The 26,611-nt window shown below is 36.3% G+C and overlaps 1 protein-coding gene and 1 non-coding gene across 6 annotated transcripts; one reads left to right on the top strand and one right to left on the bottom strand.

Moving 5' to 3' along the window:
- Positions 1-2,405: 2,405 nt before the first annotated feature.
- LOC116107019 lies at positions 2,406-2,511 on the bottom strand. The gene has a single exon (XR_004124391.1). It is a non-coding gene; the product is annotated as a small nucleolar RNA R71 (small nucleolar RNA).
- An 8,424-nt stretch (positions 2,512-10,935) lies between these two features.
- Positions 10,936-17,597, top strand: LOC116106937 (putative disease resistance RPP13-like protein 1). 5 transcript variants are annotated; one of them, XM_031393242.1, is made up of 7 exons: positions 10,936-12,485; positions 14,808-15,321; positions 15,418-15,540; positions 15,618-15,706; positions 15,902-16,039; positions 16,117-16,323; positions 17,109-17,597. In XM_031393242.1, exons 1-2 carry the CDS (start codon positions 11,207-11,209, stop codon positions 14,966-14,968), a joined length of 1,440 nt encoding a protein of 479 aa, XP_031249102.1. In that variant the 5' UTR covers positions 10,936-11,206; the 3' UTR covers positions 14,969-15,321; positions 15,418-15,540; positions 15,618-15,706; positions 15,902-16,039; positions 16,117-16,323; positions 17,109-17,597. The 5 variants fall into 5 exon arrangements, with proteins under 5 accessions (XP_031249102.1, XP_031249101.1, XP_031249104.1 ...); XM_031393241.1 differs by having other exon boundaries at positions 16,143-16,323; XM_031393244.1 differs by having other exon boundaries at positions 16,143-16,323; positions 17,184-17,597.
- The last annotated feature ends 9,014 nt before the right edge of the window (positions 17,598-26,611 follow it).

Here is a 26,611-nt window from a genome sequence, read left to right on the forward strand (position 1 = left end):
GACAAATTAAAGTAGACGAATCAAGTTTTCAGGAAGGTATTATGGGCAAGAATCCGAGTTCGTTTGGGTTCTCAGTAGTTGTAAAACCGGACCTGGAATCCTAGCGCAGAAGGATTCCTAGCTGAGCAGTGAATCTTCGAAGGGCTAACTGGAGCGGTCAGATATCGAAAACGGTGATTCAAAGGCCAGATTCATCTACACATCTAGAATACAATTTTTATGAAGTGATGGAGCCAGAAAAAGTCTTTTACAGGCGAGAATCCTGGTGCAAGTTGGGGACGAATTTTGGAATCCATATCTGATCAGATTTTTCAAATCTGGAAGTCTATCTTCTAGGAAACGTCAGGAAAGAAATTCCGTGATTCTGGGGAAGAATTAAGGAAAACACAAGTTATTTAATTAGAAGTTTTTGTTAAACGGGGGGGGACAGTAGAGTTTGAATTCTGTAGAGTTTTGTGTTCTAGATCAAGATGTGGGCTAATCTCCTTCTTCAGTTCAAGGGGATTTTGAAGCCTAATTTCATGTCATTGGTGTAACCTAACCTCAGTAACATTGTTTAATCTCGTTTTTATTGGAATTGTTTATGTTATTCTGTTTTAATTGTGTTTTGTTTGAGTGATTTAGTTTGGCCTGCTAAATTGTTTAATCAGAATTTACCTGTTAGAATTAGGAATTGTGATCCGTAATTGTCCCTTTTCTATTCAACGAGTGACACATGATGATAGCTGATTATGGACAAGTTTTCGGTCTATTGTCTGAATAACATAACCTAAGTTAAATAATCCGAGCTTGCATGATTGTTGCTTAGTTGATCTATTCTCCTAATTCTTAGGCTACCATTGAATTAATTTAGAGAGCTTGTTCTAGGTTGTTCAAGGGTTAGTATCTACTCGAAGAGCTTGTTTCGGTAGTGACAAACTAAGGGAGAATTGGTAACAGAGCTTGTGTTTCCTAGGGTCAGTAGTTTCATAATGGTGAGATAGAACGTGTTACGGTTACTTTATGTCCAATGACTGTTTAGGTGGATCTTGAACCGAGAGCGTGTTGTAACCTGATATTTTATTTCTCTGTTCTACTTTAGTTTGCTTGATTACAAATCCCCCTTCATTACTGTTGTCAAGTTATTGTTTAGAGTTTAATTTAAGTTTGTTGTTTTACTGTTTGAATATAGAAATTAATCGGTCATTCCTGTGGTAGTGTTTAGAATATAGAATTAATCGAGTCATTCCTGTGGGATCGATCCTTGCTTGCCCTTTATACAATTCATTAGTTCGGTCAGTAAGGTTATAATTAGGTGCATTCGGCACGCTATCAAATTTGGCGCCGTTGCCGGGAATGTTCTTTGTTGATTTTTTTTATGTTCTATGTTTGTTATTTTATTTAATCAGTGTTTAGTTGTGTTTTTCATTCTGTGATTAATCAATTTTGTTTTTTTGTTAGGTTTTGAAAAAAAAAAACAAATTTGCTAGTTTAAGGGTTATACCGGCTGGAAACCAGAACCCGCCTTAAAAACTGTCTAGCAGTACTTGGCAACCTCGGGTATAACAACGCCACGTACACCTTAAACGAAATCTGCATTTGTTTGAAAAAAAAAAAAAAAAGAAAGAAAAAAGAAAGTTTTCTTTTTTTGAACAGTAGCACTAATCAACATGAACAGTAGCACTATTCAACATGAACAGTAGTACTATTCAGTACTGTTCCTAAGAGAGATTTTGGTTGAACTAGGAGTGCTGCGAGTACCTGTTTCGAAGAAAACGAAATCTGAGCAAGCCCCACCTCTGAAGTCAAATTCGATCATTTAATAGTGGTTTTGGGGCAATTTGTTTTCTGTGAAAAAAAAAAAAAGTTTAAATTTTTTTTTTTTTTTATTAGTTTTATTATTTAGGCTTAATTTGGTGATTTTATTGGTTTATGACTCGATCCAATTCTACAGGAGAGTTGGAATTTGATCAGAAATTGAACGCAGTTTACGAAAGTTGCGAAAAGAGGCCCAGCAACAAATTCCACAGTCCACAGTTCATCCAGTGACCGTATTCAGAAATAGGAGAAGAGATGGCCGCTGCTGGCAGAAACTGAAGGAGGCTGCCCCTGATTTTAATCAGCAGCCTTTGTGATTCAGTACCCTACTTTAGATGTTGCTTTTGAACTTAAGTTTGGTCAATTCACTTGTGCTACATTCGTGCGTGGCAGGTGAAGATCCAAATAAACATCAAAAGAGTTCCATGTAGTCGTTCAAGCATGAGACTAACAGGGGTGACAGAGGAGCAAATTAAGTGAGAGCTTTCCCTTTTCGCTGGGGGATGATGCAAAGGATTGGCTCTTTATTTACCATCGGGGACAGTCACAACATGGAACGAGATGAAAAGGATGTTTTTAGAAAGATATTTCCAGCATCCAGAGCTGCCACATTAGGAAAGAGATATGTGGTATAAGGCAATATAATGGTGAGACATTGTATGAATATTGGGAGCGATTCAAGAAACTATGTGCAAGCTGTCCTCACCACCAAATAAGTGATCAGCTGTTATTCAGTATCTCTATGAAGGATTGTTGCCTATGGAAAGGAACATGATAGATGCAGCAAGTGGAGGTGCGTTAGTGGATAAGACTCCTGAAGCTGCCAAACAATTAATCTCAAACATGGCGCCAATTCCCAACAGTTTGTACAAGACATGAGGCGCCAACCCAAAGGGTGAATGAGGTAAATAATCTTCCATTGAACAACAATTATCTGATCTTACCTCTCTTGGTAGACAATTGGCTGTAGGGAATGCAAAAGGTAAAGGCTTGGGATATGTTCGACAATGGGACACCAAACGGACATGTGCCCAACACTTCAAGACAAAGGGGCTGAGCAGGTTAATGCAGCAGGAAATTTTCCTGGACCACCGAGGCAGTATGACCTTACTTAACACTTACAATCCAGGATGGAGGGTCATCGAATTTCAGTCACGGAGGAAATAAACAAATAGGAGGGGGACAAAGTTTTTCCAGAATAGACAACAACAAGGTGTTCAGCCGAAGCAACCTGCCTCACAGAGTTCAAACTCGTCCCTGGAAGATAAGTTAAGTCCCTTGCTTTGAATACCAAAAGTTTCAAAAAGATACAAGATCTAGTATTCAAAGTTGGGGGAATCAAATGGCTCAAATGGCAACTGCTATAAGTCGTTTAGAGGCTCAAGTTGGAGGGAAGTTGCCTTCTCAAACAGTGGTGAACCCAAAGGAGAATGTGAATGCAGTGACGCTAAGAAGCGGCAAGAAAGTGGAAGAACCAAAACTGGACAGTCCAAGTATAGCAAAGGAAGTAGAGGTGGAAGATGAAATGAGAAAGAAGAGGCTACAAATGAATCAAAGGTAATCCTAACCCTTCAATTCACTTCAATCTAATACTTTACCTTTTCCTAGCAGATTTGCGAAGCCAAAGAAGGAAGAGAAGGATAAGGAAATTTGGAGATGTTCGCAAGGTGGAAGTGAAAACCTCGTTGGATGCAATTAAGCAAGTGCCAAGATATGCGAAATTTCTTAAGGAGCTATGCACACCATAAGCGGAAGTTAAACGGTGATGAGAGATAATAATGGGAGAAAATGTGTCAGCAGTCTTCCAAAGAAAACTTCCTCCAAATGCAAGGATCCAGGTATGTTTACAATTCGTGTAGATAGGTAACACCAAGATGAGAGAGCTATGTTAGATTTAGGAGCTGATAATGTTATGCACGATCTATTTATGCTTCATTAAATCTAGGTCCTGTGGAAGATCATGGTGTTATATCCAATTGGCTGATCGCACAATGCGTACCCTGAAGGGGTAGTTGAGGATGTTCTTGTGCAGGTCAATGAGCTAGGTTCCCGGTGATTTCACATTCTGGATATGGATGATTCCTTCTCCTGACCTGCACCTATCTTACTAGGAAGACCATCTAAATACAGCCGAACAAAAATAGACGTTCATGATGGTACCCTCACGATGGAATTTGATGGTGAAGTATTCGTTTTAATATTTTTGATGCCATGAAATATCCAACTGATGTTCAATCTATTTTTGCTATTGATGTTGTTGATCCTGTGATTCCATAGTGCAAGAGATCTTGAGTTGAATAAGCAGATGAGTTAGAGGTTGCCCTCTCAAACATGTGGAATTAGAGGAGAAAGGAGAGATGGAGCTCAGGGAAGAATTGAAGGAAACAGTGGCAGTTTACATTCTTTAAAACCAATTCCAGAAAGGTATGGAGTTTCTTTTATGAAGCTGCCTGATTCTCACCAAAAATTGTTCCCTGTTTTGCAGGCCCCTATACTAGAGCTGAAGCCATTACCGAGCCATTTGAAATAGTGTGTACTGGGAGAGAAGGAGACACTGCCGGTAATTGTGTCGAATAAGTTAACACACCCAATCAAGAAGAGAAACTGGGTCGAATGTTGCGGGAACATAGGAAGCGATTGGCTGGACCATAGCTGACATTAAAGGGATTAGTCCGTCCATATGCATGCATCGGATTTTGCTGGAAGAAGATTCCAAACCGACACGGGAAGCACAACGTAGATTAAATACCCAATGATGGAGGTGGTGAAAAAAGAAGTCCTAAAGCTTTTAGATGTTGGGGTAATTTATCCAATTTCCGACAGTAAGTGGTAAGTCCAGTGCAAGTTGCCCCAAGAAATCTGGTGTTACAGTGGTGAAAAACCAAGACAATGAGTTGGTCCTACAGTATTCAGACAGGCTGGGCGTGTGCATTGATTACAGGAAGTTGAACTAACAACTCGAAAAGATCATTTCCACTTCCCTCATGATCAAATGCTTGAGAGGTTAGCTGGTCAATTTATTATGTTTTCTTGATGGATTTTCAGGGTATAACCAGATTGTCATAGCGCCGGAAGATAAGAGAAGCGACATTCACATGTCCATTTGGTACTTTTGCCTACCGTCGAATGCCGTTTGGTCTCTGCAACGCTCCAGCCCCTTAGCGATGTATGGTAAGTATTCTTTCAGAATATGGTGAGTCAATCATAGAGGTCTTTATGGATGATTTTAGTGTCTATGGTGATTCATTTGATAAGTGCTTGCATAAATTACACTGATTTTAGACAGATGCATGGAAACTAAACTTGTAATTAACTGGGAAAAATGTCATTTTATGGTAGAGCAAGGTATAGTTTTGGGGCATATTGTTTCATCTAAGGAATAGAGGTTGATAAATCTAAGATAGATTTGGTTACAGCTTTGCCTTACCCTGCCACTGTGCGGGAAGTTCGATCTTTTCTTGGCCATGCAGGTTTCTATCGGAGATTTATCAGGATTTTTCAAAATTGCATTACCCCTATGTAGATTGTTACAAAAAGATGTGGAGTTTCAATTTGATGAGCAATGCAAGGAGGCATTTGACCAGCTGAAACATTGTTGACAGACAGCACCAGTGAACAACCACCTGATGGGAGCTACCGTTCGAAATTATGGTGATGCGAGCAATTTCGCATTAGGTGCTGTTTTGGGTCAACGAGTTGGAAGAGCGGTGTCATGCCGTTTATTATGCACCAGGACCTTGAATGGCGCCCAGCTAAATTATTCTACGACTGAAAAAGAACTTTTATCTGTGTGTTTTTGCTTTAGAGAAATTTCGGTATATTTATGGGTGCTAAAGTCATTGTTTTTTCGATCATGCAGCTCTGAGGTACTTGCTCACAAAGAAGGAGGCTAAACCAAGGCTAATAGGTGGATTCTTCTCCTACAGAATTTGATTTAGATTAAAGATAAAAAGGGAGTAGAGAATGTTGTAGCAGATCACCTTAGTCGTTTGGTTCGTGGCAGCGATGAACTTCCTTTAAGACACATTTCGGATGAGCAATTGTTTTCCATTGAAATGGCGTCACCATGGTATGCAGATATTGTCAATTTTTTAGTTACTAATGTGTTGCCAAATGATTTGACTAGAGCTCAAAAGGATAAGATCAAGAGTGATGCTTAGTTTTATGCTTGGGACGATCCATATTTGTGGAAGCATTGCGCTAACCAAGTGATAAGAAGGTGCGTACCTGAACATGAATTTACTTTATTCTAACCTTCGTCCTCTATGCATGTGGAGGACATTTTGGACCACAGAGGAAAGTCGTAAGGTATTGGAAGTGGCTTTATTGGCCATCGTTGTTCAAAGACGCCTACATGTTCTGTAAGTCATGTGATACTTGCCAAAGAATAGGAAACATTTCTCGTAGAGATCAAATGCACAATCTCCCATATTTATTGTTGAAATTTTGATGTTTGGGGCATTGATTTATGGGCCCTCCTGTTTCCTTTGGTATGTTTATTTCTATTAGCTGTTGATTATGTTTCCAAATGGGTGGAGGCGAAAGGCACCAGAACTGACAATTCAAAGGTTGTTGCAGATTTCGTTAAAACTCACATTTTGTCAGGTTTGGGATACCAAGGGCCATAATCAGTGAATAGGGCACTCATTTTTGCAACAGGACAATAGAGGCATTGCTAAGAAATACATGTCACACACAAGGTCTCCACATCGTACCACCCATAAACCAATGGCCAAGCAGAGGTGTCAAATAGAGAGATCAAGTTAATTTTGGAAAAGACAGTGAACCAAACAGAAAGGATTGGTCTTTGAGATTGACGATGCATTATGGGCATACAGAACAGCATATAAGACACTATTGGCATGTCCCCCTACAGATTAGTGTTCGGTAGTCGTGTCATCTTCCATTGGAATTAGAGCACAAGGCTTATTGGGCGATCAAGCATTGCAATATGGAGATGAAGGAAGCTGGCGTTAATAGGAAATTGCAATTGCAAGAACTTGAGGAGTTGAGGAATGATGCCTACGAGAGTTCACACTTTACAAAGCAAAGACTAAAGCCTCTCATGACAAGATGATCTCAAGGAAGACTTTCAGTTGGACAGAAATCCTTCTTTTCATTCAAGGCTGAAGTTGTTTCGGTAAGTTACGTTCTCGTTGGGTGGGACCTTTTATTGTGACTAATGTTTTTCGTCATGGTGCAGTGAAAACAGAGTTTGAAAACAAACAAGGGGTTTAAGGTCAATGGACATAGGCTTAAGCCTTACTATGAAGGGTTCCAGGTTACACTATCGAGGAGGTGGGATTGGAGGAGTCAATACATGAGTAGTGAGACCATGCGGAGAGTCGAGCCAACGACGTTAACCAAAGGCGTAATTGGGAGGCAACCCAAGAATCAAGATTTGATTTTCTTTTCCCTTGACTTTAGCTTTTATAGTTTAGCCATTTTATATTTTATTCTTTAATTTTATTTTTGTTTTTTGTTTTGTTGTTGTCTCTACATTTGGGATATTACATTGGGGACAATGTAAGTTTTAAGGTGGGGGAGAAGTTAGGCTTGGATGGGTTTTATATTCTGTTTTATTTTGGTTTTATATTCTGTTTTTATTTATTTTTTTCTGTTTAGGAGTATGTCTATGTCATTTAAAAAAAAAAAAAAAAAAAAGGAGTTTTTGTTTTTAGGGCGATCAAAGCTTTAAGTCATGTCTTGTTATTGAAAACTACCTTGAATTAGGAGTTAGCAATATTATAAATAGAGTTAATCATATTTGAATCTGTGTTAGTTTTTGAAACAACATGTCTTGATAAGTGTGTAAACTGGTGACGAAGCAGACTGAGGAGGTATATAAACCCCTTAAAAGAAAAAAAAATTGTTTCTCTTAAGCTAGTCAAATTTGGGTTTAAGCAAATAGGAAAAAGAAAAGAAAGGTATGTGGTGGTCGAGATGGAGCGTAAAAAGCACTCACTCATAAACACAACCATGAAATGAGATGGAGCATAAAATGCACTCATTGTCAAAAAAAAAAAAAAAAAAAAAAAATCTAGTTTGCTACCCAGTTGTAGTAGTAAAGAGAAACAGTTGAGGAAAAGTTGGGGTGAGTTGATAATGAATTGGTTGTGATAGTCTTCTTGTTTGCATTAAATGATTGAGAGTAATTGTGGAAAATGATGAAGAGATACGAATGTCATTAACTCAACTTATTTATCTTTGCTGCTTCCTAAGTTAGGTATGAATGCATGGATTAAATAGTGTGCTATGCATCATGAGGTGTTCTGGATATGACTTGAGTGTAGTTTTTTTTAGTGTTTGAATTAGTTTGCCGAGGACGTGCAAAAGCTAAGTGTGGGGGAATTTGATAAGAGTGTAATTACATATTTTTATTCCTATCATATTTGTTTTTGTATGTTTTATGCCTAATTGAGTTGATTAGAGTTTATTTGTAAGTTTGACATATTTGGATAGACTTTAGGAAATAATTGAGAAAAGATTAGGAAATTCCAGATTTTCCCGATTTTTCGTTATTCTGACCAGTGCTACGTTTTTCAGGTTTTTCAGGGAGCTAGATTCCTCAATTGAAAGTGGTCTTCAGACAAATTAAAGTAGACGAATCAAGCTTTTCAGGAAGGTATGGGCAAGAATCCAGTTCGTTTGGGTTCTCAGTAGTTGTTGCAAAACCGGATGGAATCCTAGTCGCAGAAGGATTCCTTAGTGAGCAGTGAATTTCGAACGGGCTAATGGAGCGTCAGATTCGAAAACGGGTGATTCAAAAGCCCAGATTCATCTACACATCCTAGAATACAATTTTTATGAAGTGATGGAGCCCAAGAAAGATCTTTTACATGGCGAGAATTCGGTGCAAGTGGAGACGAATTCTGGAATCCATATCTGATCGAATTTTATCAAATCTGGAGTCTATCTTCTAGGAAACGTCCAGGAAAGAAATTCCGTGTGTTCTTGGGGAAGAATTAAGGAAAACACATGTTATTTAATTAGAAGTTTTTAGGTTAAACGGGGGGAGGACGTAGAGTTTGAATTCTGTAGAGTTTTGCGTTCTAGATCAAGATGTGCGGCTAATCCCTTCTTCAGTTCAAGGGATTTTGAGCCTAATTTCATGTCCTTGGTGAACACAACCTCAGTAACATTGTTCTTAATTCGGTTTTATTGGAATTGTTTAGATTCTGTTTTAATTGTTTGTTTGTTTGAGTGATTTAGTTTTGGCCTGCTAAATTGTTAATCAGAATTTACCTGTTAGAATTAGGAATTGTGATCGTATTGTCCCTTTCTATTCAACGAGTGACACATGATGATAGCTGATTATGGACAAGTTTTCGGGTCATTGTCTTGAATAACATAACCTAAGTTAAATAATCCGAGCTTGCGTGATTGTTGCTTAGATTGATCTATTCTCCTAATTCTTAAGGCTGCCATTGAATTAAATTTAGAGAGCTTGTTCTAGGTTGTTCAAGGGTTAGTATCTACTCGAAGAGCTTGTTTCGGTAGTGACAAACTAAGGGAGAATTCGGGTAACAGAGCTTGTTGTTTCCTAGGGTCAGTAGTTTCATAATGATGAGATAGAACAGTGTTACGGTTACTTTATGTCCAATGCATGTTTAGGTGGATCTTGAAACGAGAGCTGATTGTTTAACCTGATATTTTATTTCTCTGTTCTACTTTAGTTTGCTTTGATTACAAATCCCCCTTCATTACTGTTGTCAAGTTTATTGTTTAGAGTTTAATTTGCGTTTCTGTTGTTTTTAGTGTTTTAGAATATAGAAATTAATCGAGTCATTCCCTGTGGGATCGATCCTTGCTTGCCCTTTATACAATTCATTAGTTCGGTCAGTAAGGTTAATTAATTTGGTGCATTCGGCACGCTATCATGTAGTATTATTCTTATTCTAGAGTCTCACCCTTAAAGTGATAGAAAAGTGTTTGATATAACGTAAAGGGGTAAATTGGTCATTTTGCAGGAGGCCACGCATGTTAGCAAATTGTAGCCTCTAATAATGCTCCAGCACACGTTAGCAGACGTCGTCCCCGACGTTTTTGGCCCTTTTTCTGCGATTCTTCCACCATTGTCACCACCATTCGAGCCCTCATCTTCCTCTCTACAGAACGTCACCCTTCACAAACTCTCATCACTTGCTGATGGTCAGTCATGGTAGCCACAACATGCAATTGTTTTTTGTCAGTTTTTGATTATTTTGAGCAGCGACAACCCCAACCACTGCCACAATTTGACTCCTCGCATCCCCCCTTCAAAACCGCTAACCTTCCTGGTCATGACAATTCACTATTTGCCATCCATCACTTCACCAAAAACGAGATGAACACGAACCTCTCGGCTGGTGAACGGTGACTAAATAGTTGGTGGGGACATAGGGGTTTTATGGAGTTGGGATGGTGGTTGCAGTGGTGGTGTCCAATTAGATTTTTACCCTCGGAATCGATCGGAATTCAATAAAGACTAGCCAAACCCTAAACCTAAATGTGCTGGCGATCGAAAGGGCCAATGAGTCGAGAACTAGAGGGGTTTTGGACGACGGACTACGGGAAAGGTGATGGAGGTGACCAAGGGGTTCAACATCGTCGGAAACAACCCAAATCAAGCAAAAATTGAAGGGTGTGCAAATATCGAGAGTGTTATTAAAGTAATTTGAAAATAAAATGATAAATTATAATTATACTAATTTAGGGGTTAAAACATAATTTATTAATTTATTTGTTAAATGTATTATGATGATTACATTTTTTATAACCTAAAAATTGGTACCCATGTTAGTTTAAACGTGAGAATATGAAATAAATAGAACAGAGGTTTCGCTGGGTGGGAATATGTCGTATTGTCGTTTACTCTATTTTATTTATGTATTTATTTCTGCAGATGAAAACTACCCAGCAACAACCAATTCAATGCTCAACAAAAACGAACAAATTATTGCGATAGTCCACGGACGCCATAATTGACTAAACGGGTTGTGCAGTTGGACCTTACGGATTCACATGGAGCCAATAAATAAATGGTTACTTATTTCTAATCGTCATCTTTTTAAAATTTTGTTTGACCAAACACTTGAAATTATTTTCATAATCGTTGTGGTGCAATTTGTTTATCAATTTTCTGAGGAATATTATTAATTCTTATGTCACTGTATAAAATAATACATTTGAGTTATTGACTTACCAAATTTATAAGCTTAATCCGGAGAGAAAACCAATCTCATTGTTCTTTCTGTGTTTGTGAACTGATTCCTTTACATTAATAGAAGAATCCATGGCTGTGGGAGAGCTCTTTCTCTCTGCGTTCCTTTCGTTGTTGTTTTAGAGGCTGACATCTCGTGAGTTGCTGCAATTTGCGCTTCGAGAGAGGGTGCATTCAAAGCTGAAAAAGTGGGAAAGAAAGCTGAAGATGATTGAGGCAGTGCTCAGTGATGCGGAGGAAAAGCAGTTGACTGAAAGGGCTGTGAAACTGTGGCTCGATGATCTCCGAGACTTGGCTTATGATGTGGAGGACATACTGGATGAGTTTGCCACTGAAGCTTTAGGGCGAAAGCTGATGGCAGAAGACCATTCCACCGTAATTAGCAAAGTGCGGGACCTGATCCCTGCTTATTTTTCTCGTCGGAGTCCAAGTGCTGTCAAGTTCAATGTCAGTTTGGGGTCCAAGATAAAGAGTATCAGCAGCCGGCTTGAAGAACTCTGTGAACAAAGAAATGAACTTGGATTGGAAAAGATTGCTGGAGTGGCGTCAACTGCCAAATGGCAAAGACCATCCACTACATGTGTGCCAGTTGAACCTGCTGTCTATGGTAGAGAAGATGATAAAGCTAGAATTCTTGAAATGGTTTTGAAGGATGAACAATGTAATGCCAATTTCAGTGTAATACCGATTGTTGGCATGGGAGGAATTGGAAAAACAACGCTTGCTCGCCTTGTGTACAATGATAAAGCAGTTGAAGATTTCAACCCAAGAGCATGGGTTCATGTTTCCGAAGACTTTGATGTTCTGAGGATATGTAGGGCAATTCTTGAGTCTATCACTTTTTCTTCCTATAATTTGAAGGACTTAAATCAAGTGCAGGTTAAACTGAATCAGGAGTTAACAGGGAAAAAAATTTTGCTCGTCTTGGATGATGTTTGGAACCAAGATTATGGCTTGTGGGAAACCCTGAAATCTCCCTTCATGGCTGGAGCACCAGGTAGTAAAGTAATTGTGACCACTGGCAGCGGAGAAGTTGCTTTAACAATGGGACCTAATGAATATCATAACTTGAAGCTTTTGTCGGATGATGGTTGTTGGTCCTTGTTCATGAAGCATGCCTTTGAGAGTAGAGATACTGGTGTACATGGAGACTTAGAATTCATTCGTAAGAAAGTTGTTGAAAAATGTCGAGGCTTGCCTCTTGCGGCGAGAACTCTAGGTGGTCTTCTACGCTCTAAGGAGAGAGATCGTGAGTGGAAATATATATTAAATAGCAAAATATGGGATCTATCAGATAAAACTGACATCCCCACAGTTTTGAAATTAAGCTATTTCCATCTTCCATCACATCTTAAAAGATGTTTTGCTTACTGTGCAATTTTTCCGAAAGGGTATGAGTTTGAAGAGAAGGAACTCGTACTTTTATGGATGGCAGAAGGTCTTATTCAAGAATCAAAAGACAACAGACAAATGGAGGATTTAGGAGGTGAGTACTTTCATAATCTATTGTTAATGTCATTTTTTCAACCATCAAGTAATAACTGTTCTAAATACTTGATGCACGATCTTATCAATGATTTGACTCAATGGGTTTCTAGAGAAACAAGTTTTAGATTAGAAGATGAGTTGAAAACATTAGAAAAGGCTCGCCATTCTTCCTATACATGTGATATATATGATGGAAAAAATAAATTTGAGGTTTTCTATAAGGTTGAGCTTCTAAGGACATTCATGTCGATAATCCTACATGATGATCCTTGTTTCATAACAAATATGGTTGTTTCCGATTTGTTTTCAAAGCTTAAAAAATTAAGAGTGTTATCTTTAAGAAGATACCATAATATCGAGTTACCCAATTCACTAGGAAGTTTAAAGCATTTGATGTACCTTAACATTTCTAATACAATGATAAGAAGTTTACCCGAGTCAACAAGCTCATTAGTAAATTTACAGATTCTGATACTAAGAAATTGTTTTCGCCTCACAAAGTTGCCTTCCAACATAAGAAATTTGATCAAACTTTTTCATCTTGATATTAGAGGTGTAACATTGATAAAAGAGATGCCACTTGGAATGAAAGAGTTGAAATGTCTTCATACTTTGTCTAATTTTATTTTAGGCAAAGGCATTGGATCGAATTTGAAAGATTTGAAACTTTTAAAGTTTCTTCGTGGAGAACTTTGCATATCAAGATTAGAGAATATGTTTTATTCTCAAGACACAAGAGAATTCATATTAAATGATAAGGAAAATCTCCAATCTTTTTTGCTCGAATAGGAGTCTCAATTTGATGACTCACGAAATGAGGTTGTAGAAAAAAATGTTCTTGGGATACTACAACCTCACAGAAATCTAAGAGAGCTCACAATCAAATGTTATGGAGGCATAGAATTTCCATCCTGGATAGGAGATCCATCCTTCTCCAACATAGTGTTCCTAAGATTGGAACATTGTGAGAAATGCACCACCTTACCTTCCTTTGGACAATTAGGCTCACTTAAAGACCTCAACATTAAAGGGATGAAAGGACAAAAAACCGTTGGTGCAAAGATTTATGGTGAAGGTTTCTTGAAGTCTTTTCAATCACTAGCGACACTTTGTTTTGAGGATTTGGAAGAACGGGAGAGTAGGGAGCCAATCAAGGAAAATGAGCGTATGGCAGAAAGATTCCGTCGCCTCCGTGAGCTTTTTGTTGTAAGGTGTCCAAAACTTTCAGGAAGATTGCCTGACCATCTTCCATCGTTGGAGAAACTTGTGATTCGTGAATGTGTACAGTTGGTGGTTTCAATGTCAGGGCTTCCAATGCTCTGCGAATTAGAAATAGATGGATGCAAAGAGGTGGTCTGTAGTACTCCAATGGAGTCTAACTTACTGCACTCTAGGACTCTTTCGTATATTTCAGACTCTGGAAATTGGTCAAGGCAAGGGTTTCAAAAAGTAGAACGCCTAAAGATCATTGGCTGCAGTGAAGAGCTCATAAGTTTGTGGCAGAAAGAGCTTTGTCTTGCGAAACAACCACAATCGCATAGACTCATCTTTCTCAGGAAGCTATGCATTGAAGACTGTCGAAATCTTGTTTCATTTCCAGAGGTTTGTTTCCTTTCCTCTTTGGGTGAACTTGAGATAAAAAATTGCAATTCGTTGACATCTTTGCCTGAGGGAATGAAGGACAACACCTGTCTTGAATATTTGGTAATCGAAGGTTGCCATTCTCTAACACTCATTATCAGGGGCATGCTACCTTTGTCTCTAAAACACCTTGAGGTAAGAAACTGTGGTGTTTGTTGGATGATAGCGAGGATAATTCTACTTCTTTATCTTCTTCTGCTTCACTGATTCACAAGACCAGCACCTCTCTTCTCCAGTACTTGTATATTTCTCAATGCCTATCTCTTACTTGCCTATCATCAAGAGGCCAGTTACCAGAGGCACTTAAACTCCTTAAAATTGAAAGGTGTCTCAAGTTAAGAGTCCATAGCAGAGAGGCTTCATGATAACATGTCTCTTGTATATCTTCGTATAACGGATTGTAAAAACCTTAAATCCATATCCGAAGGCCTACACAATCTTAACCATCTCTATCGTATGTATATAAGTGGTTGTCCAAGTCTTGTTTCCTTGGGAAAAGAAGGGCTTCACAACACCAACTTAATAATTCAAGTGCGCGGTTGCAAGAAACTTGAGGCTTTACCTGGCTACTTACACAGCCTCAAATCTGTTTATTACTTTGAAATATGGAACTGTCCACTGATCGCATCATTCCCAAAAGAAGGTTTTCCCATCATCTTAAGTACACTTTCAATTTCAGGTGTCAGTATCTGGAAGCCATTGCTTGAATGGGGGCTACACAAACTCACTTCTCTTAGACAGCTTCGTATTGGTGGATCTCCAGATTTTGATCCAGTGACTTTTCCGCCTGAGGAGATGGGAATGATATTGCCCTCCTATCTTATTGCTTTAAGCCTTTAACCATTGATAGTTTCGAGAAACTGAAATACCTGTCTTCAAAGAGTTTCCAGAACCTCACATCTCTTGAATATTTATACATTTTTGATTGCCCAAAGCTCATATCCTTACCAGAGCCAGGCCTGCCATCCTCGCTTTCGCATTTGTATATTCGTCATTGTCCTGCACTGAGTAAACAGTGCAAAAAGGATAAAGGACATATGTGGTCCAAGATAAGCTACGTTCCTTGCATTCAGATAGATGAGAAATACATCAACGACCTAGACGAGGAAGAATGAGCTCTATTTTATCTCATAATTGTAGAGAGAGTATGGAACCAGAGAATTACCTTATTCAAGCCTTATACCCTATTCCAGGTTTGTCAAAATCTAACACCCAAACAAATAATTTCCTTAACAACAAATAGCTTAAGACTTTTTATGAATGAGTTTTATTTGATGCTATACATGCAGGAAGCAACTGAATTCCCAGATGCAATAAATCAATTTGAAGTGGGTCAACTGGAAATGCTAACCTTCATGTTTTAGCCAAAGAACAAGAAGTAAAATGCAGCTCTGGTTCTAATTCTGCAATTTGTAATCCTCTGTTAGAATTCGGTATTACTAATATGCCTTCAACGGAAAGTGTCACTAACTTATTCTTATTTTATTAGGAAGTTTACCAAGGTAATTTTATTATCAATGCTGATTTATGGAACTGTCAACAAGAGGCTCATATCGGTGTACAAAATTTTGGAGTCAGGTAATTAGTACTATTCTGTTGTTTCATTTCATTTGATTAAGCTGAATTTAGTTCTTTGTTCTGTAGCTGAAATTTAACTGTTTGATGTCACTTTTCCGTTCTAGAAATCTTCTTGATCCAGATGCTACAATGCTCATTTTTCCAGTAATTTGCTTCAGATGTTACATACTGAATAATAAGTCTTTCATTTTTCAGCTCAATAAAGATGCAGGTTAATAACAGGGCTTACCAAACTGCAGATAAAATGCTTGAAGTGTAGACAATGGAACTCTTCAAACTGATAATTAAGCACATTGTGCTTTGAAAGAGTGAACATATAATCAGCTTAGAGAGGTAATTCATCCAGCATTACTAATAGAACAATTCAGCAGTTTTTGTCATCTTTCTTACTAGTTTGCTATATGTTCAAGCTTAACTGTTGTAAAATCACACTCAGCTAATAAAGGTGAAGCAAGAGTACCTTCTGAGCCGTGGATTGCATCAACTATATAGACATATTTTGGATAAAAAATGCTTACGTAAAACTCAAAAGCGGAATCATACGAGTGAGACACATTTGAAGCTAATAGATGCGCATTTAGATCCAGACTGCCACGTTTACACCAGTGCTGTAACAGGTATCTGTCATTTCTTAATATATATTTCTTTTGCCTCGTTTATCATTGTGCCTTCATCATTTTTGCTATCTAGTTGATATAAGGATTGGTTCATAACTTGTGTTTAAGGTAAATACAAATTTAGTAGTCAATTTTGCAATGTACTGAACAAATCTATTGTAATGCTGTATAGTACTAATGTTGAGCTTGAACTAAGTCCTGCAAATTTATCCAGGCATGATTTGAATTGTTTTGGACAATTCTGAGTTCTTCTAAACATCAAAGAGAGCTTTTCCCAACGTTTATCCATATCACTGTGGGTTTAGTGTTGAACAATTGTACATGTCACTATGCTAATTAGTGATCAAAATCATGTCGATTTTTAAGAATTATGTTACAGGTTTACGAATTGTGATTAAGTCATAGTACTTAGATAATGTTTTACTAATGTTAGGCCTTTATTTAATAGCTTAAGCTTCCAGTGAACTGGTTTTTTTTAAGTATCTAAATATCTTAAGTTTCAATCCACTCAATCAAGCCTCTAGGATTTGTCAGTTCTGGTTCTCTCTATCCAAACTTTGCCCTTTGATCTGTTTGATAATCGGTTTAAGTTTTTAGATCTAGTGATTTCTTTACAATTATATATTGAGGACCAATCTTGTAATTTCAGTCTTCCATACATTTGATGAATGACGCTAAAGACACGGAAATATATGTATTGTTTACCAGCTTTGAGCAAATATGAAGGTTTTTCTTTTCATATTTTATTTTAACATCCACTTGGTTTGTGTTTGCTGAACATGTAGCTCTTCTTCATATGAGACATGAAGTAGATTGATGATGTGGTAGACACTGATACACTCTGATTCTTGGAGCTTCAGGTGTTTCTTAGGCCAACTCGGTATATGCAACTAAGATGATTCTTGAATGACCATTTCTGGAGTCACTATTTACATAATTTTTCTACAGAAGTTGTTCTAAGAAGAAATGTTTTAAGTATTTTTGGATTCTAAATTGCTGGCGTACTGTAGATGTACTGTCAAAATTTCTGCTATTGGCTTCTTTAGCCGCTGCTTTCTACAGTTTTCCTGAGGTGTAGATTTTAAAATGTTGGAATTAAGTTTGCGGGAGAATTCTGAAAATGCTGGTTCTGTTGTATTTCTGCTCAAACTTTGTTTTTTCTTATTACGAACAATATGTTGTTACTGACCTTTATGTACATAAAGGTCATTTGCCTTTTTAAGTAGAGTACATGTCGCATGTTCAACCATATCAGTTTTACAAGTCTAATTTTTTATGGCTAATTTCATTTTCAATGCCAAAATTGGCATCTTTTTTAATTTCCAACAGTGGCCTAAACTCTCAAGAGTCTGTTTGTTTAAATATTTTTAACTATCCTATTCATATTATTTCCAAAATAGCAGTTTGTTTCCCTATTCTGAAAATACTATTATATTTCTTCAATTACTTTTAAACCCCTTAAGTTTATTAATTTAATTAAACACTCTCAGAAAAAGTTTAAAAATTAACAAAAACACCCCTACCCACCCACATTTGCCAAATTCCGGCCACCACCACCAGAAGGTGGTCGGAATCTGGTATAATGGCACACTACCGATTAGATTTAGCCGGCAGTGCTCCGATCTATCATTTTTCGGTGGATCTGGCGGGAAAAGGCCAGATCCACGGCCAAAGATCTGGCCTTTGACAGCCAGATCTTTGGCCGTAGCTATATCTTTGGTTGTTGTTGACGACCAAACATTGCCCGATTTGGCCTTTTCAGACCAGATCCAACCGGTCATGCACCGATACGGTGACTCCGGCCACCCTTCGGTGGTGGTGGCTAGCTGCCGGAATTTAATGGGTGGATGAGGGTGTTTTTGTAATTTTTAATGTTTTTATTACAGGGGTGTTTAGTTATTTAACAAACCTAGGGGGTGTTTTGGTAATTTTTAAATCCTACCTCGTTGTTCCCACCCAACTCTAAAAAATCAAAAATACTATCCAAAATACTAAAAAAAACACACCCTTGGTTCTTTTTACAAGTTGCAACCTTGATTTTGACAAATCCATAGATCTATAAATTCATTTCAAACAATAGTTTCTTTTATAAGAACAACAAAGTTTGAACCAAAGCAACAAGTACCAAAGAGAATGTAATGAATCTTAAAAATACTGTTTCTATATCTCCTTACTCAAAATTCATCCATGTTGAATTATGTGTTAATGGTTGATCAAGTTTGATAGATTTTGTTAAGATAAACTTGTTCTATGTGAGGGAACAGTACCTCCCAAGAACAAAGAAAAAGAAGAGACTTTAATCCAATCGATACCATGTTTTCAGAACTACTACTCTTAAGTCTTAAATACCTAACAAACCAAGTATTCCTAATGACTATAGGAAACCTACGTAATGTAAAATTACAAATAAGACATAATCATAATTCCTAATATGAAATAAATCCTAATTAACTAATAATTGATCAATACCAAAACCAACTAAATTACTTTCTTAACACATCCACTCTTCACTTATACTTCCATTGCCACATAATCCTTGGACCATATTAGAGGCTGCCGAACCCTTCTTAAAATTCTTCTTTCATTTTTATCATTTTCATCTACATCTGCATCCACTCTCCCAACATTGCCCATCCCATCCAGCACAACCTTGTCCTCAAGGTTGGAAGGCAACCCCCCATAATCTATAACCAAATTGCAGCATCTTCCCAGGATGCATCCTCCAAAGGTAGTCTTCCCACTGCACCAACAACTGCTCCACCAACGCACCTTTCTGATGCACAGTACGACGACCAACCACTGTCAGAGGCAAAAACAAAGGTTGTCCTTGATACATCGAAGGTGACAACAAAATTGTATCCTACGGTGGCACAGTGTGACGTGGTTTCAACAAGGATACATGGAACACAGGTTGTAATTAATTGATAGTTCAGTACGACTTTTAATAGGAAAAAAGTGATAGTTCAATACCTTCTAATGTTATTAAGCCTATAAAATATTATATATTGTTAAAATATCATAAATCATCATATACCCCCAATGATTACCGCTTATTCCCTTACGGGGGCATTTGGTTTAGAGAATGTTGTATTATTAAGAATATTATATTAATGGAAACATAGATTACCTTAAGGTAACGTTTAGTTCGGGCTGATCTAATATTAATCTTGTAATCTTTGTTTAATTTTCAAGATTCCCTCATTTGGTTATCAGGTAATAAAAGATTATGTAATCTTTTATTGCAAATAGTGATTACTGTTGGTAATATTGAGGGTAATCAGATTACCTTCCCAAAGGGTGTTAATATAAGATTACCAAGGTAATCTTAATTTTGAGCCCTTAATCTTTTATCATTTCGGACACATTTGCTCTCATATATCTACCAAATAACAATTACCCAGACCCCCTACATTTGAGAATTTAGCTAAAACACCCCCGCCACAAAAAGGTTTAAAAGTTAACAAAATACCCCTAACCACCTAAGACCACTGTTGGCCGCTAGACACCACCGCTAGCTGTCAGTGAAAGTCGTCATATCGGCACAAGACTGACATGATCTTATCGTCGTGTGCCGATAAGGACATTTCATGGCCAAAGATGTGGCCGTGAAATGCCATTGATCTGGCTGTGAAGTGGTCGTCGTTTCACGACCAAAGATCTGGCTGTGAAATGGTTGATGTTTCACGACAAAGATTTGGCCTTTTCATGGCCAAATCTGTGGCTGTTTCACGACCATATCTTTGGCCATGAAACGGCCATATTAATGGCCAGATCTAGCTATGAAATGGCCATAGTCAGGGCTAGATTTGGCCGGATTAGGCCTTATTAGCGCACGACCAACCAGATTCGGTCGGTCATGCGCCATTATGGCAGCTGGCTGCCGGTGGTGGCTTGGGGTGAGTGAAGGTGATTTTGCTACAAATTAAAGTTGTATATGATTGGGGTGTTTTAGTAAAATTTCAGATATAGGGGAGTTAAAAAAATAATTTAAAAAATAATAGAATAAAATAAAAATAAAAATAAAAATATATTATTATTTAAAAAGGAGGACAATTTAGTAATCTACATAACATACTCACTCATTTATCCTCCCAACCAAACATATTATTATAACATACCTACCAATTTATTTCAACCGACCAAACACATTTCTCTAAAGATTCCCTAGTAATCTATCTTTTCAATAATACAACATTCCTTAGTAATATAACATTCTCTGAACCAAACGCACCCTAAAAATGTTATATTAAATATGTGTAGTTAGATTTGAATAAATTTGTGGGTTTAATTAATATGTTTGCTTGAGAGGAATAAAATGATTCTAAAGAGGTATTTTACTGAATTGTCTTTCTTTTTTCATATTATTATTATTATTAATAATATAATACTATATTATATTATATATAATAATTTAGTAATGATATAGTAATATTACAATATAATTAATATAATTAATCTATTTTTATTAGAATTCCATTTTAATCTTGTTAGAATTTTAATTAATTAAAATTCATTGCCTAAAATTATTATTTGGTCCTCCACTTTTATATATTAGTTTTATTGTATGTAATATTTAACTATTGAGCAATTTCTTAGTAGTTATCCCCAACAATTTTCTTTGATAGANAGGTAATCTTAATTTTGACCCTATTTTGCCCTTAATCTTTTATCATTTCGGACACATTTGCCCTCATATGTCTACCAAATAACAATTACCCAGACCCCCTATATTTGAGAATTTAGCTAAAACACCCCTCCACAAAAAGGTTTAAAAGTTAACAAAATACCCCTAACCACCTAAGACCACCGTTGGCCGCAAGACACCACCGCTAGCTGTCAGCGAAAGTTGTCATATCGGCACAAGACTAACATGATCTTGTCATCGTGTGCCGATAAGGACATTTCACGGCCAAAGATGTGGCCGTGAAATGCCATAGATCTGTCTGTGAAATGGTCGTCGTTTCACTACCAAAGATCTGGCTGTGAAATGGTTGCTGTTTCACGACAAAGATCTGGCCTTTTCATGGCCAAATCTGTGGCTGTTTCACGACCATATCTTTGGCCGTGAAACGGCCATATTAATGGCCAGATCTAGCTGTGAAACAGCCATAGTCACGGCCAGATCTGGCAGGATTAGGCCTTATTAGCGCACAACCAACCAGATTCGGTCAGTCATGCGCCATCATGGCAACTGGTTACCGGCGATGGCTTGGGGTGAGTGAGGGTGATTTTGCTACAAATTAAAGTTGTATATGATTGGGGTGTTTTAGTAAAATTTCAAATATAGGGGAATTAAAAAAATAATAGAATAAAATAATAATAATAATAATAATATATTATTATTTAAAAAGGAGGACAATTTAGTAATCTATATTACATACTCACTCATTTATCCTCCCAACCAAACATATTATTACCCACCAATTTATTTCAACCGACCAAACACATTTCTCTAAAGATTCCCTAGTAATCTATCTTTCCAGTAATACAACATTCCTTAGTAATATAACATTCTTTGAACCAAACGCACCCTAAAAATGTTATATTAAATATGTGTAGTTAGATTTGAATAAATTTGTGGGTTTAATTAATATGTTTGCTTGGGAGGAATAAAAGGATTCTAAAGAGGTATTTCACTGAATTGTCTTTCTTTTTCCATATTATTATTATTAATAATAATATAATACTATATTATATTATATATAATAATTTAGTAATGATATAGTAATATTACAATATAATTAATATAATTAATCTATTTTTATTAGAATTCCATTTTAATCTTGTTAGAATTTTAATTAATTAAAATTCATTGCCTAAAATTACTATTTGGTCCTCCACTTTTATATATTAGTTTTATTGTATGTAATATTTAACTATTGAGCAATTTCTTAGTAGTTATCCCCAACAATTTTCTTTGATAGAAAGACTTCTACATGCTTTAAAAGGGAAACAGTTACAGGTCCTGAACACACGCAATTAACTCTTATATTCCCAAAATCATTGTTCTGAGAATTGCAATGCATTGGAAGAGTCTGTAATCTTTAAAGAAGACAGCAACAACAAATTGCTATGGCTGGAGGTTAGTGATTAAGTTATTTCGCTTCTACAAATCTCCATGATTGTATGAACATGTATATGAATAATGATATGAATATATACATGTTGATTTTGAGTAATTTTACATTATTGATCTTACATGTGGTATCAAAGCCTTTCTTTTAATCTTTGCCTGACATGTAATTGTTTGTTGCAAATTTAGAGTATGTTGCATAAAATTGGGACTTTTTATATTAAAACCCGTAATTTTAATAGGACATAATTTCTAGTATAAATCATATATGTTTTCGATTTTTGTATCATTGGAATCCTTGTTGAAAGAGCTTTCCAACGATATATTATTTGTAAAAAACGGAGTTGTGGTTGCAAAGTTTTGCTAGTTTAAAGTTTTTGGTAAAAATCATCGTTTGGGTGATTTTGGTAGCCATTTATGGTGTTGATTTGGGACAGAAATGTCATTTGGAATGTCACAACATAGGCCATACGTCCACATTCAAGTTTCCCCTTTCAAACGCTGGAAAAATGGTCGAAATTGGGCTGTTAAAAACTGCTAAAAATGGGTTAAAATTTTGCAGAAACCAGGTCAAGAAGAACCAATCAAATCGGGTCAACCTAAAACGGGTCCGTTTGACTAGGTCAAAGTCAAAAGTCAAACCCGATCAATTTTAACTAGTCAAACTTGGTCAACAACTCAATGGGTCAACCCGACGCGATCAATCCTAGTCTGAAGTCAAACCGAGTCAAGACCAGGTCAACAGACCAATCCAAAGTCAAACTAGGTCAACACAACCTGGTCAATAGGTTATTTAGACCCGATCTTGACTTGGTGCGTGCAGGGGCATGGGGTTTTGTTTGGTCACGTGGGAAATGCGTGAAGGTGCGTAGTGTCCTCTGGTGGCACGTGAAGGCACGTGAGACACTTTGTCGGCGAGTGTTGGCGTGTGGAAGGACGTAAAGGTGTTACGGTGGCGTGTGTAGGTGCATAGGAGTCGGTGACAACACATGTGATGGTTTTTATGGTGCGTATTTGTCTGTAATGCATAATTAATGTGATATTCTTGTTTTAATTTGTATTATGTTGTGTTATATGCAATAATTCATGTTATAACTATATGATGTCTTATGATCGTATATATTTGATTAATTTAGAGTAGCCATAGCATCTAAGTTATGATAATAGATGCATTAAGTAATATTAATTATGATCATATCAAAGTTAATGACATCGTTTTGTAGTTAATCATGTTAATATAATCATTTTATCTACAGGGAATATTATATTTTCATGATTAATTAGGATGAAATTGAAATTATTTTCATTTCTTAATTAGCTCATAGGTATTATGAAATATTAATAATTTCAATTTCATCATTAAAAGATAATGAATCATAATAGGTAATGTCTTTACCCATAGGGAGATTTTATGATATGTTGATTCATTTATGATTTATTATTTGTTTTACATTGGTAAACTTATAATTGTTTTTTATGATTTGTGCCTCATAATTAATTTAATAAGCATATCTGTTGATATAGCTACAATTGATCAAACTTTGATGATAGTTGAGGATAAAGTTCCTTGTTTAAGTGGTGACAATTACAAAAAGTGGAGGGAGGCTGTCCTTCTTCATTTAGGGTGCACTGATCTTGACTATCCTCTTCGTAAGGAAGAGCCAACTAGACCTACGGATACTAGCACTTAGGCTGAGATTGCTTTTTATGAACAGTGGGACCGATCCAACCGTTTAAGCATGATGTTTATTAAATCTCACATTATTAGTAGTATTCGTGGGTCGATACCAGAGTATGAGAATGTTAATGATCTAATGGATGTTATTCATACTCAGTTTGAAACATCAAATAAGGCGTTAGGCAGCACCCTTATGAGTAGGTTGACATCCATGAAGCTTATCGGTATTAAAGGAGTTTGTCAGCACATAATGATAATGAGGGACATTGTTGCTCAGTTGAGATCCCTTCAGATGGTGATTAATGATGATTTCCTGGTGCATTATGTCCTAAACTCTCTCTCATCTCATTATACTCCTTTCAAGATATCTTACAACACAAAAAAGACTAAATGGTCAATCAATGAATTTTTGACCATGTGTGTCCAAGAGGAGGAGAGATTGCTTTAGGAAGTTAGTGAAACTGCACATTTGACAAGAAATGTCAAGTACACTTCAAACAAGAATAAAAAGTGGAAGGGAAAAGGCAAGTTGCATAAGGTTGGGAGCAAAGGAAATAAGGACAACACCAAGTGTTTCATCTATAAAAAGAAGGGGCACATGAAGAAGGATTGTCCTAAAAGAAAGATGTGGCTTGACAAGAAAAGTAACCTCACATCTCTTGTGTGATATGAATCTAATATGATTTGTGTTTCTTATAATGATTGGTGGATTGATTCTAGTTCTACAATCCATGTTTCTAATACCAAAGAGGGTTTTTAGGATCAAAGAAAACCGATGGGAAGTGAATGAAGCATCTATTCAGGAAATAGGATGCCTTCACGTATTGAAGCTATTAGAACATTTAGACTTGTATTAAGTACTAATTTTATTTTGGATTTGAAACAAACCTTTTTATATTCCTAGTTTTTCTAGGAATTTAATTTCAATTGCTAAACTTACCTTGTGGATACTTTTTCAACTTTTATAGTGGTTCTTTTAATTTAATTAAGAACTCATTTATTGTTGGAAATGGTACGATGGTTGATGGTTTGTTTAAAGTTCATTTAAGTGATACTGTTTCTTATATTTTAATGACTTCACATGCTAGTACTGGTATTAAACGTACTGTTATGAGTGAATTTTTTTTTTTTTTTTTTGGTGACATAGGAGATTAGGCATATCTCCATTGATAGGATTAAAAGGTTGGTAAATGCTGAAGTTCTTAAAACTCTTGACTTCATTGACTTAAATACTTGTGTAGACTAAATTAAGGAAAAGCAAACTAACAAATCCAAGAAAGGTGCTAGGAAGAGTTCTAAACTTTTAGAAATCATACACAAAGATATTTGTTGCCCTGATATGAGGTCAAATGGTCAGAAATATTTCATTACTTTTATTGATGATCACTCACGATATATGTATCTCTATTTGCTTAATCACAAGGATGAAGCATTGGATGCTTTCAAAATATATAAACCAAAAGTAGAGAAACAATGTGGAAAACAAATTAAGATTGTGAGATCTGATAGAGGTAGTGAATATTATGGTAGATACACTGGTACAGGACAAACACTTGATCTATTTGCTAAATATCTATAGGAACCATGTATTATGGCTCAATACACCTTGCTTGGCACACAATCTTAGAATTGTGTAGCAGAATGGAGAAATAGAATTGTAAGAATACATGCTTAGAAAGGGTAAAATTGGTGTAAAACATGGTATAAGGTCATATGACATGTTATTGAAACTAAAAGGGTGAAATTGTTACCTTTTATGCTTTACAACTTTTGAAACTTGAAAAGGAGTTCAAGATGTTCAATAAATTTGATGAAAATCCTCAAAATAAAGTCCACCCCAAGATGAAGAAGAGAGAGCCGGCCATGAGAGCTCAAGAGAGAGATTTTTAATCAAATGAAAATTAGATTAAATATGGGGAATATCACTTATTTATATACAAGGACCATTTTAAAATTGTTCTCAAGTCCTTGAAGTAATATGAATCATATATTAACACTTAATACAAATTCAATATTATTTTCAAGACTTTAAACTAATTTTAATTTAATATTAACTCTTAATATTAGATCATTATTAATCATAAGTCCTTGAAACAATTTCAATTTAATATTAACTCCTTAATATTAAATCCTTGATTTAAACAAATTTATAATTAAAACATATAAAATAATCCCATTTAATATTTGACCCATTATTGAATCCAATTAAATAATATATTTTAGTCCACAATTGAATCTAATCCAATAATAACCAAATTACCTTATTACCTTTGATAAGTGCTAGCTTCCCATGAGTAATCATTTCTCACTAATACATAAATTCGGATACACACATTTACATCTGAATATCGTTAACCTTTAACGATATGTATCACTCTCTCTTTTCATACTTGGTTTTTAGGTGTGAACACTTAGGTTCACTGTAACCTAGTTGTGGACCCAATATCACAATTCGATATGTTTCATCATAACTCTTTATGATCAAAACTCTCACCGATTATGGTAGGCATCTAGCAATGCGCCATAACCCCTAAGCC

The sequence above is a fragment of the Pistacia vera genome, unplaced genomic scaffold (genome assembly GCF_008641045.1).
Source record: "Pistacia vera cultivar Batoury unplaced genomic scaffold, PisVer_v2 Contig525, whole genome shotgun sequence".
In the NCBI taxonomy this organism is placed as follows: Eukaryota; Viridiplantae; Streptophyta; class Magnoliopsida; order Sapindales; family Anacardiaceae; genus Pistacia; species Pistacia vera.